The 17153-nt window shown below is 30.4% G+C and overlaps 2 protein-coding genes across 4 annotated transcripts; both read right to left on the bottom strand.

Moving 5' to 3' along the window:
* Positions 1-1904: 1904 nt before the first annotated feature.
* On the bottom strand, positions 1905-4913 carry LOC127243237 (nuclear pore complex protein NUP50A-like). Of its 2 annotated transcripts, none has more exons than XM_051263150.1 (2): positions 4763-4913; positions 1905-3299 (listed from the first exon to the last, which is right to left on the bottom strand). In XM_051263150.1, exon 2 carries the CDS (start codon positions 3261-3263, stop codon positions 2154-2156), a length of 1110 nt encoding a protein of 369 aa, XP_051119107.1. In that variant the 5' UTR covers positions 3264-3299; positions 4763-4913; the 3' UTR covers positions 1905-2153. The 2 variants fall into 2 exon arrangements, with proteins under 2 accessions (XP_051119107.1, XP_051119108.1); XM_051263151.1 differs by having other exon boundaries at positions 4712-4902.
* Positions 4914-5803: 890 nt separating this feature from the next.
* Positions 5804-11744, bottom strand: LOC127243236 (uncharacterized protein At2g33490). Of its 2 annotated transcripts, XM_051263148.1 has the most exons (10): positions 11473-11744; positions 10343-10415; positions 10044-10118; positions 9258-9319; positions 9114-9182; positions 8678-8706; positions 8383-8590; positions 8053-8292; positions 6815-7783; positions 5804-6129 (listed from the first exon to the last, which is right to left on the bottom strand). In XM_051263148.1, the coding sequence occupies exons 1-9, from the start codon at positions 11587-11589 to the stop codon at positions 6842-6844; spliced, it is 1815 nt and encodes a 604-aa protein (XP_051119105.1). In that variant the 5' UTR covers positions 11590-11744; the 3' UTR covers positions 5804-6129; positions 6815-6841. The 2 variants fall into 2 exon arrangements, with proteins under 2 accessions (XP_051119105.1, XP_051119106.1); XM_051263149.1 differs by lacking the exon at positions 10343-10415 and having other exon boundaries at positions 11473-11570.
* Between the last annotated feature and the right edge of the window lie 5409 nt (positions 11745-17153).

Raw genomic sequence — 17153 nt, 5'->3', positions numbered from 1 at the left:
CTTACATATCACATCAATCAAATATTCAATTTAAAATAATATTATATTTTATATCTATGACACAATTTTTTTTATTAAATACCAAAAATCAAAAAACACCAAAAATCAATTCACTTTAAAATGCTAAGTGAACAGAGTCTTTAGTATTAGATTCCATCAATATTTCTTATTCGAATCATTCCATACATATTTTTAAAAATATATATTTAATGAGTGATTTAATTTTTTTTATAAGCTACATTTTTCACACAAATCCATCATAAAATTCATCGACCGAGTTCGAAAGGGCCGGGAAGGAATGAGATTCTCCGCCACATTCCTGTCGACACTTAGCAAAACAAATATATGCGCTCCCACATTTTCTAAGGCAATCGCCGTAACAATTTGCCTCTGCGGATGCCATCAACACCATTAACACGACGACAATGAAAGCTTGGACGTTCGATCTTGTAGTCCTCATTTTCGTTGAAAATATTGTTTATTTATATATTTATTTTTTGTTTTTTTTATTTTTGAGTGCATGAAAAGTTAGGGGGAGGGTGTGGTTTTTATTGTTGAAATTTAGAATGAACATTACGATAATAACAATATTTGGGAATAGGATGTGATCTTTATTCTTGAAATTTAATTTTGTGTAAACAATAAATATTATGCTTCTTTTTTCATTTTAAAATCAAATTCAATCAAAATATATTATTTTTATCCTACAAATATTATTACATTAGAATATTATTTAAATAAAAATTTAAATTAATATTTTATTTCATATCTTTTGTAGGAAATATTTTAACCTTATTTTATGTAATTTGATGAAATTTGTAATAAAATTACAACCGAATCATTCACTCAATAAGATCATGATTTGTAATATTTTTAATGAAAAGATGTATACACATAATAGTATAATATAATAGGTAAAAAAATAAAAAATATAATACTCCCACTCCCACGTCCCATATAGTAAAAATAAAAGTAAAAAAAAAATAATATTTGTGTAATATACTGTAAATTTGAAGAGTATCTGTAATATTATTAATAAAAATAGATAAATTGTTTAGCACAGATGGAGTAAGATTTTGAACTCTTTGAACTCTTGATATTTGTTTTTTTTTTAATATAAGTATACACTTTAAACCTATTTTAAAATTTACAATTTATAATTTTTTTATTTTCATTAAATTATTTAATCATCTTATAATCTTAATTTATAATTATTTTTATTATATCATAATTATTTTACCAATACAATTATTAATTTTTTATTAATTATATAATATCTAAAAGTTCTAAAATTAGAAAAATTAACGAAATAGTATAATTTCTAATAAAGATATTTTTTTAAAAAAATATCATATCGTAATATTATTTTATATAAGAAAATCAAATCAAAACTCCAAACTCAAAAAAAAAAAAAGAAAAAAGAAAAAAGAAAAAAGGAGGCAATATAGATATTAATAAAAAAAAATTAATAGGGTTTTATGTTATATTTTAAATAAAATTAAATACTGGAAGTAATATATTTTGAAAAAAAAAAAAAAACGTGAATTAAAGAAATAAATTTGAAAACATATGTGAATAGAGCTGGACACCTACCTCGTCTACTTAGCTTTCGAGTAAGCTCGGGGGTAGGCAACAATAGTTATTCTTAACTTGGTTTTAGGATATATATAAATTCCGTAAATGATTATCATAGTGTGAAAATAAATTTATAACCGTCCAAAATATAACTGCTACGAATTCCTATGTTATAATAAATAATAATAATAATAATAATAATAATAAGACATACTAGTTCTAACAGACTCTAACGATCTCATTTAGTTTTTGTGTATTTGATAAAATTTATATAAAAAATTATACAAATATAAAAATATTTTCAATGTTAAACCGTATAGGCAAGAATCTAAGTCAAGTATAGACCATAATTATTCGCCACGTCAAAATAAAGTCTCCATGACCCGACTCGCAACCCATCTTACACATTGTCGAAAAACAACCTTAATTTAGGTCTAACAAAGATTTCCAATGACACAACAAAATGTACCTGATTATAACTCCATGGACGAGGATTCATCACTCTCTCGACACCTTATCCACCTGCGAACGATGACGACGACAGACAATAAATATATCAAGTGCGCGAGCGCGAGTTCTTACACGTCCGTTCGCTGTGGAGAATTCTCGGGAGTTTTCAGAGTAACGGCGGCTGCTTTACCTTTATGCTCGCCCACAGCTGCCCGGAAATCCTCGACTATCGAAGCATCCTTGAATTTCAACGCAATGGTCGAAAGTCCATCTTTCCCTTCTCCGGCAGTGTTGACGCAGGCGAACGTGACGCCTTTCTTGTCCATATTCGTCAGCTTCATTTCCGGGAAAAGACTCGCATTTAAAATTAATCGGTAGTTGCCGCGGGTCCTCATTATGAGTCGAGCTTTTCCGGCGCCAGCTGCGGCGACGTTCACCTTCAGCTCGCCCTTTCCTCGCTCCTTCCACGATCCGTCCGTAAATTCGTACAGCACGGAGTCGGATGTGAAAACAGCCTTTTCGTTCTCTTCCCCGGTTTCGACATGAACCTCTTGCATCGAACGGGAAGCCGGAGTCGAAGACCCGACGAGAGGCCCGTCTTGAGGGAGCGATCCGAATGTGAATGAGGTGTTCGAAAGCCCGGTTTGAGCTAATCCCGAGAATGCGTTCTGGCTACTCGAAAGATGTCGGAACGAGCCGAACGAGGCGGGTTCGGGTTTCTTCTCGGTAGTCGCCTCTCCGTTTCCCTTTCCCGCTTCGTCGGTTTCTGCATCCTTTTTAGTCTCGCTTTTACCTGCGTTGTCCGTAGCTTCTTCCTCGGCTACATTCTCGGGATTTTTGCTATCTTCGACCTGCTCGGATTCCTTACCTTTCCCGGCTTCACTTTCGGGATTTGACTCGTCGACTTTACTCTGCGTTGACTCGGCATCAGCACTCGATTCTTCGGGTTCCTTGCTTGTAACACCGGATGCATCTGTCGGAACCAGACAGATAGAACTAAATGGGTTCGAAGTCGGCGGTGGGTCTGAGGCTGATGAAGGGGTCGACGATGCTTGCTGACGACGAACTTTCACGATTCTTCTAGTAGCCAAAACTTCTTCGCTTGCCTTCTTAAAAGTTCCCGCCTCTTGTTCGGGGCTCTCCTCGTCACTGTCGTCGAGACCAGGATTGTCCCGTGATAATTGTACTCCAGCAGCTCGTTTTTTGGAGGGCTGCAAGCTGTTGTCTGAATCCCCCATAGAAACTGCCCTGTGAAGTTTTAGTGCCAAAATAATCTGTAATAGAGCAAAAACGATAATCAGGGGAAAAAAAGAGAGTCGGGACATAAGAAATTTAGCACCGTGATGATACAAGCAAAGAAATAACGCTCTTACCTAAACAAATTACAATCTACGGTAATGGAAATGGACATTTCGATAAAACAAAAATGTACGGTAATGAAAATGAGGAAATTGAGGAAACAAAAATCATGTATAAGTCAAACGGACATGTTAATAAAACATAAAATGTGAAAGCAAGTATCAAGAACTATAATAAACACGACAAAAAACAGATCTTACCACGTTCCTAAGTGGAAATACAACAATGATAAAAAGAGAAGAAAAAAAAAAAAAAGGACACGAGGTAGCTAATGTGATTGTGGAAACACCAAGAAATACGCTACTTCTTACAATATTGGAAACCTAGGCATAAAGACCAAATGACGGCTCGAAACAACAAAACAACAGTACAAGGAAGTACACCATGTCCTCATTCGAAGTGACAACACAAAAATTAATGCAAACTCAAAATGTAATGAATTGTCAAGAAGAATCGCGCAAACAAACATTTAACAGATTAAATCATCATTCGTTCCAGAATCATCTGGACAGAAACTCACAACAGCTATAATGAAACCAGTTACAAATCAAAGCAATCCATTATTAAAATATTACATTAATCAAAAATATCCAACATTAGTAGATAAGAAACCACCAAATGAAAACAAGTTCATTAGAAAATCCAGCTAAACTAATCCTGAAATTATACAACTTAATCGACAAGCACATCCCAAAGTAAAATATACCCACAAAAAAACTTGAAAAATCACATTTTTACTCCCATAATTGAGCCACATTATCATTTTAGTCCTTCGGTAAAATTTTCATTTTAGGCCCCCAACAACTCAATGCCTAAATTTTGTTACTCAGGTGACCGGAAAGTGCATCCACATCAGTACCTTCGGCGAGTTGGCGTTTCCGGAATATTACCAAAATCAAACTTTCAAAGTAGCTATTGTCCTAAAATTACTCATCTTTATGGAAATATCAAATGTAACAATTTTGACAGGGAAATTCCTCTGCTTAGGTATTATGCATTTCCCCCAAAAGTTCATAGCAACAAAACCTAATTTCAGATATCAGTTTGGAGCACCTAATACTTAGTAAAAACAACAGCTGATAGATCAGGAAGCCGAAAATGAAAAATTAATCATTAAATTAATAAACGAAACAACCTCACAGAGAAATATGATCGAATAAAAGATGCATATATGAGCCAGAAAACCTAAATACGAATCCTTTCGAGTTCAATACAACGACGAAATTCAAATAGAAGCGTCGTCTCTAACCATAATTGCAATCGCAATTCACACACTAGCAAAGAAATTAATCGGTAATTGAAATCATCAAGAGACGGAAATTATTACGCAGTGATTGAAACCCTAGATAATTGTTAGTGCTTCAGATTGAAACTCCACCTTGTGCAGATTCGGATCTGCTAAACCCTAAAATGGAGAGACGAGTCGGGGAGAAAGATCAAGAAGATGAAAGGGGCCCCTTTTAATCCATTCCTTTTCGCTGTACCCTCTCTCTCTCTCCCGTCTCTCTTCTCTCTCTAAAAAGATATATGAATATATTATATTTGTCTACGTGTCTGTATTATACGGCATATTTGTTGCAACGCTTCACATGTGTCAAAATAAATAAATAAACATATGTGCAAAATTAAGAGTTTTTTTTTTTTTTTATAATTTGATAGAGTAAAAATTATTTTTGTCTCGTTCAATATCATAATCATCAATTTTGATTTTATTTAAAAAAAATTATCAATTTTGATCTCATTCAAATAAAAATTTTTCATAAAAATTAATCAATTTTAGTGACTAGACTGAACACGGTGGGTTAGCTTCAATAGTCAACACGGCCGTTTAAGTCATGTTCCTGTCCGTGTTTGAAAGCATATTTTTATTGAAAAATTATAAAATATTTAATTTAAAATTATAAATAAAAAAAAAAACAAATCTTTCAAATTACAATTTTAAAAATTCGGTACTATTTCAATTTCTAGATTTATATTTGTGACAAAAAACGGATTATTGGCTAGACAGAGGAATAATAAATAGAAGTTAAATATTTAAGATAATATTTTAATACTAATAACAATGCATAAGACCAACAATTCTTATATGAGTAGGATTTTGATTTTGAATGTTAATATAAAATTTTGAATCAAAATGATAATTTAATATAATATAAATTTATATTAATGTGATATTTTAAATATAAAATTTAATTTTAATTTAGAATAATAAATAAAAAATAAATATTTAATTTAATATTTTTTAAAAAAATAAAAATAAATTAATAAAACAGAAAATCAAATCTCACAAGTAAACACATCCATAATAATTTTTTAATTGTTCACATGCAATATGTAAAAATAAATAAATAAGAACGATAGGAAAAATACCAACCCAAAAAACACAGACACAGCCTTAGAATTTATTTCTACTCAATAATAATAATAATAATAATTCCTTTATCTGCTGTCAATGTGACCACAAGTATCATAACATTGTTGGATACAAAATTTGGCTGCTCGAAACAATTATGGAGAAAATTATTGTAGAGTTAGCCAGCCACTAACAGTAACAGTACAAATTTCATCCTCTTTATCATTTCCACAAGCCATATTAAGGTATGTAGCAGTAGTAGTACTAGTAGTTTAGTTTAAACATGTATCATATGTCAAGTAAATAAATTTCAACTACAGGTTAACTTTCTATACACAAATTCGTCGAGGAGAACATCTGACACGGCCTCGCTTGCGAGCTCATAGTGAGACCTGCGAAGAAGAAGAAGAAGAACATCCATGCCAGAATTGTGAGCCGGCATGACACTGCTGAAAATTTTGTGCAACAATTTGCAATAACAGGGATAAAAATTTCTTTATTCGACAAATAATGACTATCGCGAGCTCGTTGTGACAAAGTACATAATTAAAGCCACATTAACACATCAATTAGTAAGTGAGGATAAGGTTAGCAAAGAGGAGTCATTTCCACTAATCGACACAAGCTCGCTATTAGTACACCGGATGGGGTGTAATAACTCGTAATTACTGACAGTTTCCTTAGGAAGATCGCTATGTTCTGCTTATATTTTTTGTAACCAAACAAATAACAAAATATAGGCACATAGACATTTTTAAACTTTCGACACTATTCATCAAAGAGTAACTTTTTCAAAAAATACATCAAATATATTTTTTCTCTTACAAAATATCGCATAAATAGAAAGTTTTTGGAGACAATTCATAGAACAAACATGTGTCATCACAAATCTGGCATATGTAATGTTTTTCTTCCTAAAGAACAGGAAATACGACCGTTGCTTAAAAAAACATGAAGGGCGCACAGTCCCATGCAGACTCGAAAAGATATAACGATTTCATGCCTAGGGAGAAACTTGTGCAGAACTGAAAACAATAATTGCATGAATGCATTATATGAGAAGTGACTTTCAAGTACCTTTCATATGACGGCCTGATTAATCGTCTATGTAGCAGGGGATGCAGGCGGGATAGTAGGTAACATAATTGGCGTTAAGGGAGGAGACATAATATCTTCCACCATCTCCGATTTTTGAGAACCTTCTGAAGAACCTCGAAACGAAACTTCAGATGGACCTCCGGCAGGAATAGAGAAGCTACGAGGTAATGTCTGGGGTGGTGTTGGGAGAGTAGAAGCTGCAATAGATGGATCTCGATGTCTAGGTATTAAGGGGCCGGACTGAGTATTAAGGTGGGGTTTCCTAGCAGGTAAATGAGGGGGGCGAGGAAGTTCATGAAGTTCACTAATTTTAGGAGCCGATGTCGCTGTATGGGAAGTAGGAGAAGACCAGTTGGGAGTCGATGACGGTTGGGGGGGTAATGGTGTACGCAATAAAGAGCCGGAAAAAGGAGGGATAGCTGATGAGACAATGGGACCACTGGCAGAGAACCTTGGTTTATTCGGCCATTGCTTTCCTGTCAATGGACCAGAGAAAGCTTGCCTCTTTGGTTTCTTTGCATAGGATGCAAAATTTGGATCAGGTGGCTCAAAGGGATGCCCTTCCGTTGACGGGGGAGGCAAGGGACTGGGTTTTGGGGTGTTACTCTCTTTGAGTACTGATTGAGCATCTAAAATGAGGGGTCCTGATAACTTCTCATTTACTCTAAGTTTCTCATACTGGTTTTGGTTTAAAGGAGACGAATGCCAGAGGTTTGGGGAGGTTTGTCTGGTTTGAGGGGTTTCATTCACTGATTTCCTAGAACCTGGATTTGTTGTCTCATCTGGTGTTGGGAGTGCGTAAGAAGTAAACCTGCGGGAGGGCAAAGGCTGAAGCTGTGCCATCCGGTCGGCTGATTCGGGTTTCTTTTCTGGGAAGAGAGGTGCTGATTTACTGAGTCCTCTGTTCCCATTTTGGAATGAAAAAGAATTTCGACGAAAACTAAGCTCCTGCAAATATGAAAGAAAGAATATTCAGCATATTCGAAGAAACCACTTAAATATAGCTTCATAAATGAGAAATTTTTCTTGCTTAGATGAATCAATGTTTTAAGATCTCAAACCAAAACTCCAAAATAAAAGTCGGAAACCATTGTCTACAAAAGACTGCCTCTGCTTCAACAATGAAAAAGACATGTGATATGATTGATTAACTGGAGAATACAATTTGAATAACAGATGGTCATTATAATTCAGTTCAAGACAAATGAAAGATGTACCTTAGTTTTCTTTGGCGGTTGAACTACTTGCGTTGGACTATTTTCTCGATAGTCAAAACTCAGTTCATGATCATCGTGTGTTTCAGAACAATCTTCTGTGTCATCATCACTACTTCCATCATCGTTATCATCATGTTTGAGATCACTAAACTGATAATCAATATGTAGTTGTTCTGCAAGTGATTTGACATGTGGTTCAATTGCTTCTAATGATCCAACTGCCTTCTTGAAGAAATACAACTGTCGTAAAAGTGGAGTGTTATACATTATGTTGAAATAATATACAATTGAACATCACATAGATAAGATTTTGTATGAGTAAAGAAACACCTGTGCAGCATGATGCCGGGATGCTTGCGTAAGAAAACTACGAGACTGTCCTTGTTTTAGAGATTTTATACGAAAAACAAAGATATTTGCCTCATCATCAAATTCCTCACGAGCTTCTTGCAACTGAGGTGAATTGAAACATTCGCCTTTATTGTTTCTCAACCTCCCTTTATCTTTTTGTTTCTTCATTAGTTCTTCATATGTTGCTCTGAAGATGATATATAAGGTTAGGAAAAGATCAGACAATTAAAACTTCCCAATAAATGAAAAGAGAACATGATCGATTTTGTCGGACCTCTTTTCATCACATCGATTCTTCATCTCCTGCATAAGGGGGAAAATAATAAATGGTGAGCACAGAAACCATTGCTCAAAGCCAATATGGAGTTCTTTTCTCACACCAAGTCCACCAGGTACCATTATATATCATAGCAGCAATCCATATTAAATCAACCGTTGGTTACCAGGCACGGGCACAATAATACAAGCAGCAAAAGTAGGTATAGGTGAGGAGGACATTAACGAAGCAAGAAAAGGAAATAAAATGACGAGAAAACTGTGTTTCCCTAATGACATTGGGAAAGTTAGAGCAAGCACTTGTATATCTCATTTAGAACATTTAAACACATCACATCAAATTACAAAGCCATTAATGTGCATGAGCAGTGCAGAAATTGACGGCAGTGGCCTATTGCAGTGCAGAGAAAGATATGTCTTTCATGTGAACTCACCTCTACTATGTAAAGTTCATTTAGAAGAGACTCTGATGGTACTGTAATTGTTTGGAATATATGTGCGCGCTGGAATACAGAATAAATAAGTCAGGGAAAAGAGGAAAAACTGAAACTAAATCATACAATGTAGTTGTCACTCACATAGCCATCAACAAGTTTTTGGAGTGCAAACTGAACTTTTCCCAGCATTAATAACACTTTACCTGCAGGAAATATACATATATGAATACATATTTGGTTATTCATAAAAAGTGGAATAAATTTGAAAACCATATGCTACTATCTTGAAAGCATCAGACAGTAAATCCGCTCAATGACACAGATCGTAAATCCAAGTTTTTAAACAATTTATTCTTAATTCCATGCAGAAATAGCTTTTTAGCTAGTCTTATATCCCAAGACATATCCTTGGGTAGCAAAAAATTACCAGAAAGGTTATATCAAAGCTCTGCTACTGTATCTCTAGATTCCCAGCATCACCTTCCACCACATCTCTTGAACATCAAGGGAATTGGCTAACTTCTTTGCAAATGAGAAGCTAGAGGTTTTGATGATCATTCAGTTTGGCTGTAAGCTTAGTTCTCTCAGTTTGGTTTTGCTGTTTTTTCAGGTAGCCCATAGTCCTTTCCCTAGTTTCTCAGCCTTCTTTCTTCACTTGATTGTCTTTACTAGTTTGCCTATCTCTCTCGGTATAATTACTCCCTCCCCAAATAAATGTTCAAAATTTGAATTCATAGTACTTTAGAAAGAAAATTAAGTTATACCCTAAGCTTAAGTTTGAAAAGCCAATCAGCATACACAGGATAGAGATTTTCTTCTAGATGTATCAAACACTTATGAAAAAATTTCAGTTAAACCATATTGTACATTGATCAGAAATAATATTCCATTTGTTCAGTAAAAATGTATGAAAAAAATTCAGCTTACCACTTTCTTCGTCATCATTCAAGGCTGTTTTTTCTAGGAGACAATCACCCATTTCCCTTAATGATTCTGACAATTCTGAAATGAAAGAGGCTTGATTAAAGGGACTTCATGAGATGTAACAGGACAAAGATCAATGACAAATAATTCCAGTAGTCATCAAATGGGAGATACAAACAGTTGTCATATAAAATTTAGAAGGAGCAAGTGTGCATTTAAAAATCAGCAAATATAATAGCATTATAGATCATATCAGTATGACAATGTATTGCAAAACTTCACCAAAGAAGTCTTAGGAATACCGTATACACTGTTTGTGGTTGCAGCTGCTGCAGAAAGTAACCTATCATAGCAGTCTTTCATATCGTTCATGTCCTGGTAAGCAAAAGTGAGATTTAATATAAAGAACTAGTCACACAAAGTGAACCTGACACCAAAAGAAATTTGGTACATCCATATCAAGCTCTGCCATAGGTATAAATATGACAAAATGAAATATCTTATCACCCTTAGACAGCATGACTCGTCATATACATTCTAATACACCTTCAGTTCTTACTCCCCACATCTTCATAACTCCAGATAAAACTGTTGCACTTGCAACACTCTAATTAACACCAAGAGAGAGAGAGAGAGAGAGAGAGAGAGAGAGAGAGAGAGAGAGAGAGAGAGAGAGAGAGAACATCTCACCACATATTGCACCAATTAAAGAATGTAAACGGCAACAATTACACAAGCCAAAAGGATATTGTGGATGTCACTATCCACCACAACATATATTTCCCTCAAAATATAATAGCTGAAACTCCGAAAGTTTGTACCACCTAGAGTTTACACTCAAACAAAGTGATAGTATCAACACTTATCACATTAATCATATCGACAACGATTGCTGCAGCAAGCAACATCATAATCATCTAGTCTTCTCATAATATTCTACATAGATGAACCCGATACCCTACAGGTCATTCTTGGATATTTTGATTCACTAATCCTTTTGTATCCTTTCACTCTTCTAACCATTCTCGGACCAAGAATTCAAAAGCTATCAGTAAGGAAAGCATGAAGCGAACAGATCCAATTGAGAATTCAGATCAACAAATTCACCTAAAAACACTTAAAAATAAAGTAGGAAAATCTTTGAATATAATATATAATAGAGACATTAATGCACAGAAATGATGACAAGATCCGACAGTTGACCAGTCAAAGCTCCATCCACCGTCAATCCATCGCCGATTCGAAACAATACAGAACGCGATAAACAAATTTCAACAAGCCGCAGTTTCTGCTAACAAATCCCTAAATTGACAGAAATCAAACAGACGTCGGGGAGCACAGATCGACGCCATGCGCGCGCGCACAACAAAAAACCTCGATCCCCTACTCCCCACTGAAATGAAATCACACCACAGTTAGTAAAGTCAGTCACCTGCGTTGCTCGAGCCAGCTCATCTTCGGCCAGCGTTTGGTGCTGCTGCCTCCTCGATCTCCTATCCTGCTTGGTCGCCGTCGTCAGTTTCTGCAATTTCTTCAGCGACGTCCTCATCGCTTTTCAATACCACCGCGGAATCGGAATTACAACGCCAAATTGGAGGAATATCATCAGAGCTTTGAACGCACAAATCAGCGACGCGGCACAATCAAACCCTAAATTCAATCAATCGAGTAGCGTGAGAGAGAAGAATCAGAACATACACAGATACATATACATATATATATATACACACATATATGCAGGCGAGCGGAAAGCGGTCGCCATTTTTTGTTACGTCAAACACGTCGGAATACTCCTGCCACGTCAGCATTTTCTTCCTCCTTTCTCGAGTATTTTATTATTGTAGTTATTATTATTATTATTATTATGTTTTTCTTATTGGTTCGGCCGCTGCTTTAATTATTAGTATTTAGAAGGGAAAAAATCAAATTTTGAATTCGGGTTCAATTGGACTCGAACGATTTTTATTTTGGGTATGTTTCTTTTTATAAGTTTGGTAAAATTTTGGTTTGAGTTTAATATTAAAATAATGTTTTATAAGATATTTTATAAAAGAAAAATATATATTTTTTTCGAAAAATACAAAGTTCAAATAGTAAAATTTAAAAATTTTATATATATATATATTTTTTTTTTTCGTAAAATTACACCAAATAATAAGATTTGAGAAATTTGAGACGAAAGATTATTTGACTTTGGGTTTGTGTTTTGATTGATTTTGGAAAAAGTTGAATGTATTTATATTGAAATAATATTCAATTAAAATATTTGTGAAAGAGAAAATTATATTTTGTTATTTTCGGTTTTAAGATTTAAAGGTCTCATTTGTTTTTGTTGATTTTCAAATATTAATTATTATATTAAAATATAGTAAAATATTTACAAAAATATTTTTATAAATGTCGTACAGTGAATTTGTGACCTTCAGAGGCTACTGATTTTTTCAAAAAACTTAAAATTTAAATAGTAAAAAAAAATTTAAAAAAAAAAAAATTGGATTAAAGAAACACATTTTTAAAATTTGACCCAAAAAATACATTATAGAATAGAGTGTGCACATTTTAATTTATGCTAACAAATTTTACTATTCCACTTTTATATTTTTTAAATATTATATCTAAAAATAATTTTGTAATATTAGGGTGTGTTTGTTTCGGGCATTTTTTTCAAATATATTGTTCATTCAATTTTATTTTTTTTTCCAAAAATATCAAATCAAACACCTATTTTTTATTTTTATATTATATTAAAATTTAATTTTACATTCAAAATATCACATCAACACCTATTTATATCATATTATTCAACTATTCAAATTCATAATTCTTACGGTTCAAATTTAACTCAAAATCCAAACTCTCAAACAAACACATTGTTAATTTATTTTAAACATAATAAAAAATATACTCCTTCCGTTCCATAACAAAGTATCCATTTTTTTATTTTAGTCCATCTCATAACAAAGTATATATTTTCTTTTTTTTAGTAATTGTACTGTTTACCTAACATTACAAATACTCTTACAATATATTACACAAATGTCATTACCTTAATTTAATATTATTTTAGTAATTTCTACTTTATTTCTATTACATCCCAATATAAAACTAATATTTTTAAAACTACGTATAAAAAATAAATAAATATTTAATTATGGGACGAATGGAGTATATTAAATGATTATGCTTTTTCCACTATATATATATATATTTGCCTACGGCTACGATGACTTTTATAGCTTAAAAGGTATATACATATATATATACACTCATACGTAGTTAATCAATAACATTATTGTAATTGAGTTAGGGTGTGTTTGCTTGGGGATTGAATTAGATTTTTTACTGTTCATTCTATTTTTTTTTTCCAAAAATATCAAATTAAATATCTATTTTTTTTATTTATATTAAAAATCAATTTTACATTCAACACATATTTATATCACATCATACAACTATTCAAATTCAAAATTTTCACTATTCAAATCTCAACTCAAAATCTAAACCCTCAGACAAACACAATCTTAGTAAATTATTTTGTCAAAAATAGAATATATTTATATTAATTTATAATCCTACATAATAACTATTAAATATGCACTTAAATAAAATAAAATAATCGAACAAAGTAGTTGACAATCCTGAAATGAATATAATCATTCTAATTTAGATAATCATTTTGATTTAGACAGTCAAACAATGCAATTTGGCTACGTACATTTTATTTTTATTTTTATTTTTATTTTTTTGTTATCGGAACATTTTATTTTATTCTATTTGTACGATGCTAAGGCATTGACCAAATTAAATTTACTGTGTATTTCATCTATTTCTATTTTTTTTATTAAGATATTCATTTAAGCTTGCATGAATTTTAATAAAAATGGGTTAAAAAAAATTTAAATTTTGTATTTTCTTTACTTAAAAAAAATAATAACAAATTTAGAAAAATTAAAATATATTTGAACAAAATAAATATAATATAGGGTATGTTTAGTTTTTATTTTTATTTTTAAAATTTTGATTTTTGTTTGACAAGTAGATTAAATCTTGAAATTTTATCAAATAAAACAATATAGGTTTTGTTTAGATTTAAGTTTTTGAAAATTTGAAAAAAAAAATAGTAAAAAATTAATATTTGATGTAATATTTATTGAAAAATAAATAGTATCAAATAGGTAAAATATGCTAAAAAAATCATAATATTTTCTATAAAAAAAATGGTACATATAATATTGGGTGGGTTCGTAACCACTCTAAACGGGTTAAATTATTCAATCATAACCCGACCCGTTTATTATTGTGTCGGGTTCGTGTTAACCCAGATACATAATTGTCGTGTTAGGGTATTTTTTACACTAATATAAGTATTTTTGTATTTTTTCTTAATTTGTATTAAATTTTGATATAATAATTAATATTTAAAGATCAACACGTAAAAAATAAATGAGACTCTTTGAGCCGGACATAAATAGTAGAATTTAAGAAAAATATAATAATAAAAAATATATTACTAAAATAATTATAATACAATACAATACAATACGTACAAATAATAAAAAATTAATATTAAGATAACTAATTAGTTTATTAAATTTAAAATGAAAGTAAAATACTTCCTCCGTCCAGCTAGAAAGTATACATATTTCTATTTTGGGACGTCTAATTACAAAGTAAACATTTCATTAAATACCTTACTTTTTTTCCACAAATACTCCTACTTTACATCACATCATTACTTTTACACCAAAAAGCAAGGGCAAAAATATCATTACACTACTTTTAACTACCCATTATAATTAAAATACTATTATTTCTTAAATACCGCGCCAAAAGTAATTGTATATTTTTTTTATTTTTTTTTTTTTTGTGGACGGAGGGAGTATAAGATGTGAGATTTTCAAAAATGACACTATAGGTAGATCAATTTTTATTGTGTACAATTAATTCATAAAGTTTTGGACTAGTTGGTTCAATAATAACTATACAAAATGTATAGTCAACCTGTATTTATATAGATCCCTAGCATATTCAATAACAATTAATTAGTCAATAATTAAAATGGTTGGATGTCTTATAAATTTTATCAAAATTAGATATTTAATAATGATGTTTAAATAATTTTATTAATAAAATATTAAATAAGCATTTTTTTAAATATTTTTATATGAGGAAAAAAATTATCACTAGTGATTGTTTTAAATAAAACACTCGTCCGAACATACCAGGGGTGTGTTTATTTGTGGGTTTTGATTTTAGATAGTAATTTTTTTAATTAGAAAAAAATTATTTGATATGATATAAATACGATATTTTGAATATAAAATTAAATTTTATTGAAATATAATAAAAAAATAAATAAATATTTAGTTCGATATTTATTGAAGAAGAAAAAGTGAAATAGTAAAATTAAAACCAAAATTAAAATCTCAAAATGAAACACATCCTTATACTAATTGAGAACAGAAAAATTTAAAATATCTTTATTTTTCTTATTTATTTTTCTCGGTATATTCAGTCATTTTTGTCCGCTACACTGTAGACACGGTATTTTATGAGGGATGTAATTAGTAGATAATTAAGAATGTATTAGTAAAAATAATTATCATATAATAAAAATAATTATAAATTAAGATTAAGATAACTAATTAGTTTAATTAAAATTTAAAAAAAATTAAAAAATTTAAAATGAGATTAAAATGTGTAATCATTTTCAAAAAAGGAAAGTGACATGGTATGTGAGACGGACCGAAACGACAACGTGGACATAGTATCTGGGACGGAGAGAGTATAAAACTTCTTCAACTAGTCACTAACCAATGTGAATATAATCAATTGGTGATATCTTTTTATTTTTCTTCTTTCGTTAAAAATCACTACCGTGTAGCACGTGTTATTTTATATTAAATTATATTCTAATTTAATATTTTTTAATAAAAAATATTTATAGTTATATGTATATATATATAATATTACTCGGATTAAGTCGATTTAAAAAATAACATATACAATAAGAAACATAATTTATAAAAAAAATAAAAATAACAAAATAGATAATTAGAACAATACATATACAATAAAAATGAAATTATTACAACAATAATAAAATTTATATATGTTAAAAATTTTCAAATATTCTCTAATATAATAAAAAACTAAAAATTTAAACGTGTAAAATTGAAAAATATATTAAAATATTATACTAAAAACTAAAATTTTTTTTAAAAATACATATACATGAAAAAATTATATGCAATAGGCATATAATTTAGTAGAAAATAATTTTTTTTATAATATAATATTATATATTATAAAGTTAATTAAGTTAAATTTATATTTATTAGGTAAATTTTAATTTATTAAATTTAATCAAAAATAAAAATATATAAATTGCTATTAGAAAAAAAAAAGTTCCATTATTATAGGAAAGATGAGGTAATTATAGTAATAATTTTAATTATAAATATATTATATTTCTAACTTCCCTGTTAATATTTTACCCTAATAATTTTATTATCCACAGCCTTTACCTTAATAATTTTGGGTGTGTCTCTCCGACTCCAAATTTGGGGTAATCCGTCAGACAATGTGCAGGTATGTTATTTTTTTTAAAAATTAAAATATTATTTAATATTTATTATAATTAAATGAAAAAAATATATACAAAATATATATGTTAGAGAATAAATTTTTTTTATAATACAAATAAATAAAAAATTAAATATATATATTTTGGATATAATATAAATTTATAATAAAATCATACAATATAAATTTTATTAGTTAAATTTAATATAAATTTATATTATTTTATTTATTATTTATAAAATCAATGTATATCAAAAACTCTTAAAATTTCAATCAAATTCAAACAAAAAAAGAAAATAATTTAAATTCATCTCAAAATTCAAATAAAAATCAAATCCAGACCCAAACGGCGAATTGAATTGCCAGTTAAAGCCGATGGCAAAAAAGAGGTTCGATTAGGACCGAGCAAGTCGTAGATTTATTTTTGAGGTATTATTTAAATAATTAAATCGAAATACTTATATTATAGAAGATTTGAAAATGGGCCAAGGTTAGGCCCATATATTTTTTTCAGTTTTCCTCGAATGA

The sequence above is a fragment of the Andrographis paniculata genome, unplaced genomic scaffold, assembly GCF_009805555.1.
Source record: "Andrographis paniculata isolate CXL003 unplaced genomic scaffold, ASM980555v1 Contig95END, whole genome shotgun sequence".
Classification (NCBI taxonomy): Eukaryota; Viridiplantae; Streptophyta; class Magnoliopsida; order Lamiales; family Acanthaceae; genus Andrographis; species Andrographis paniculata.
This window is presented reverse-complemented; position numbering and strand designations above follow the sequence as displayed.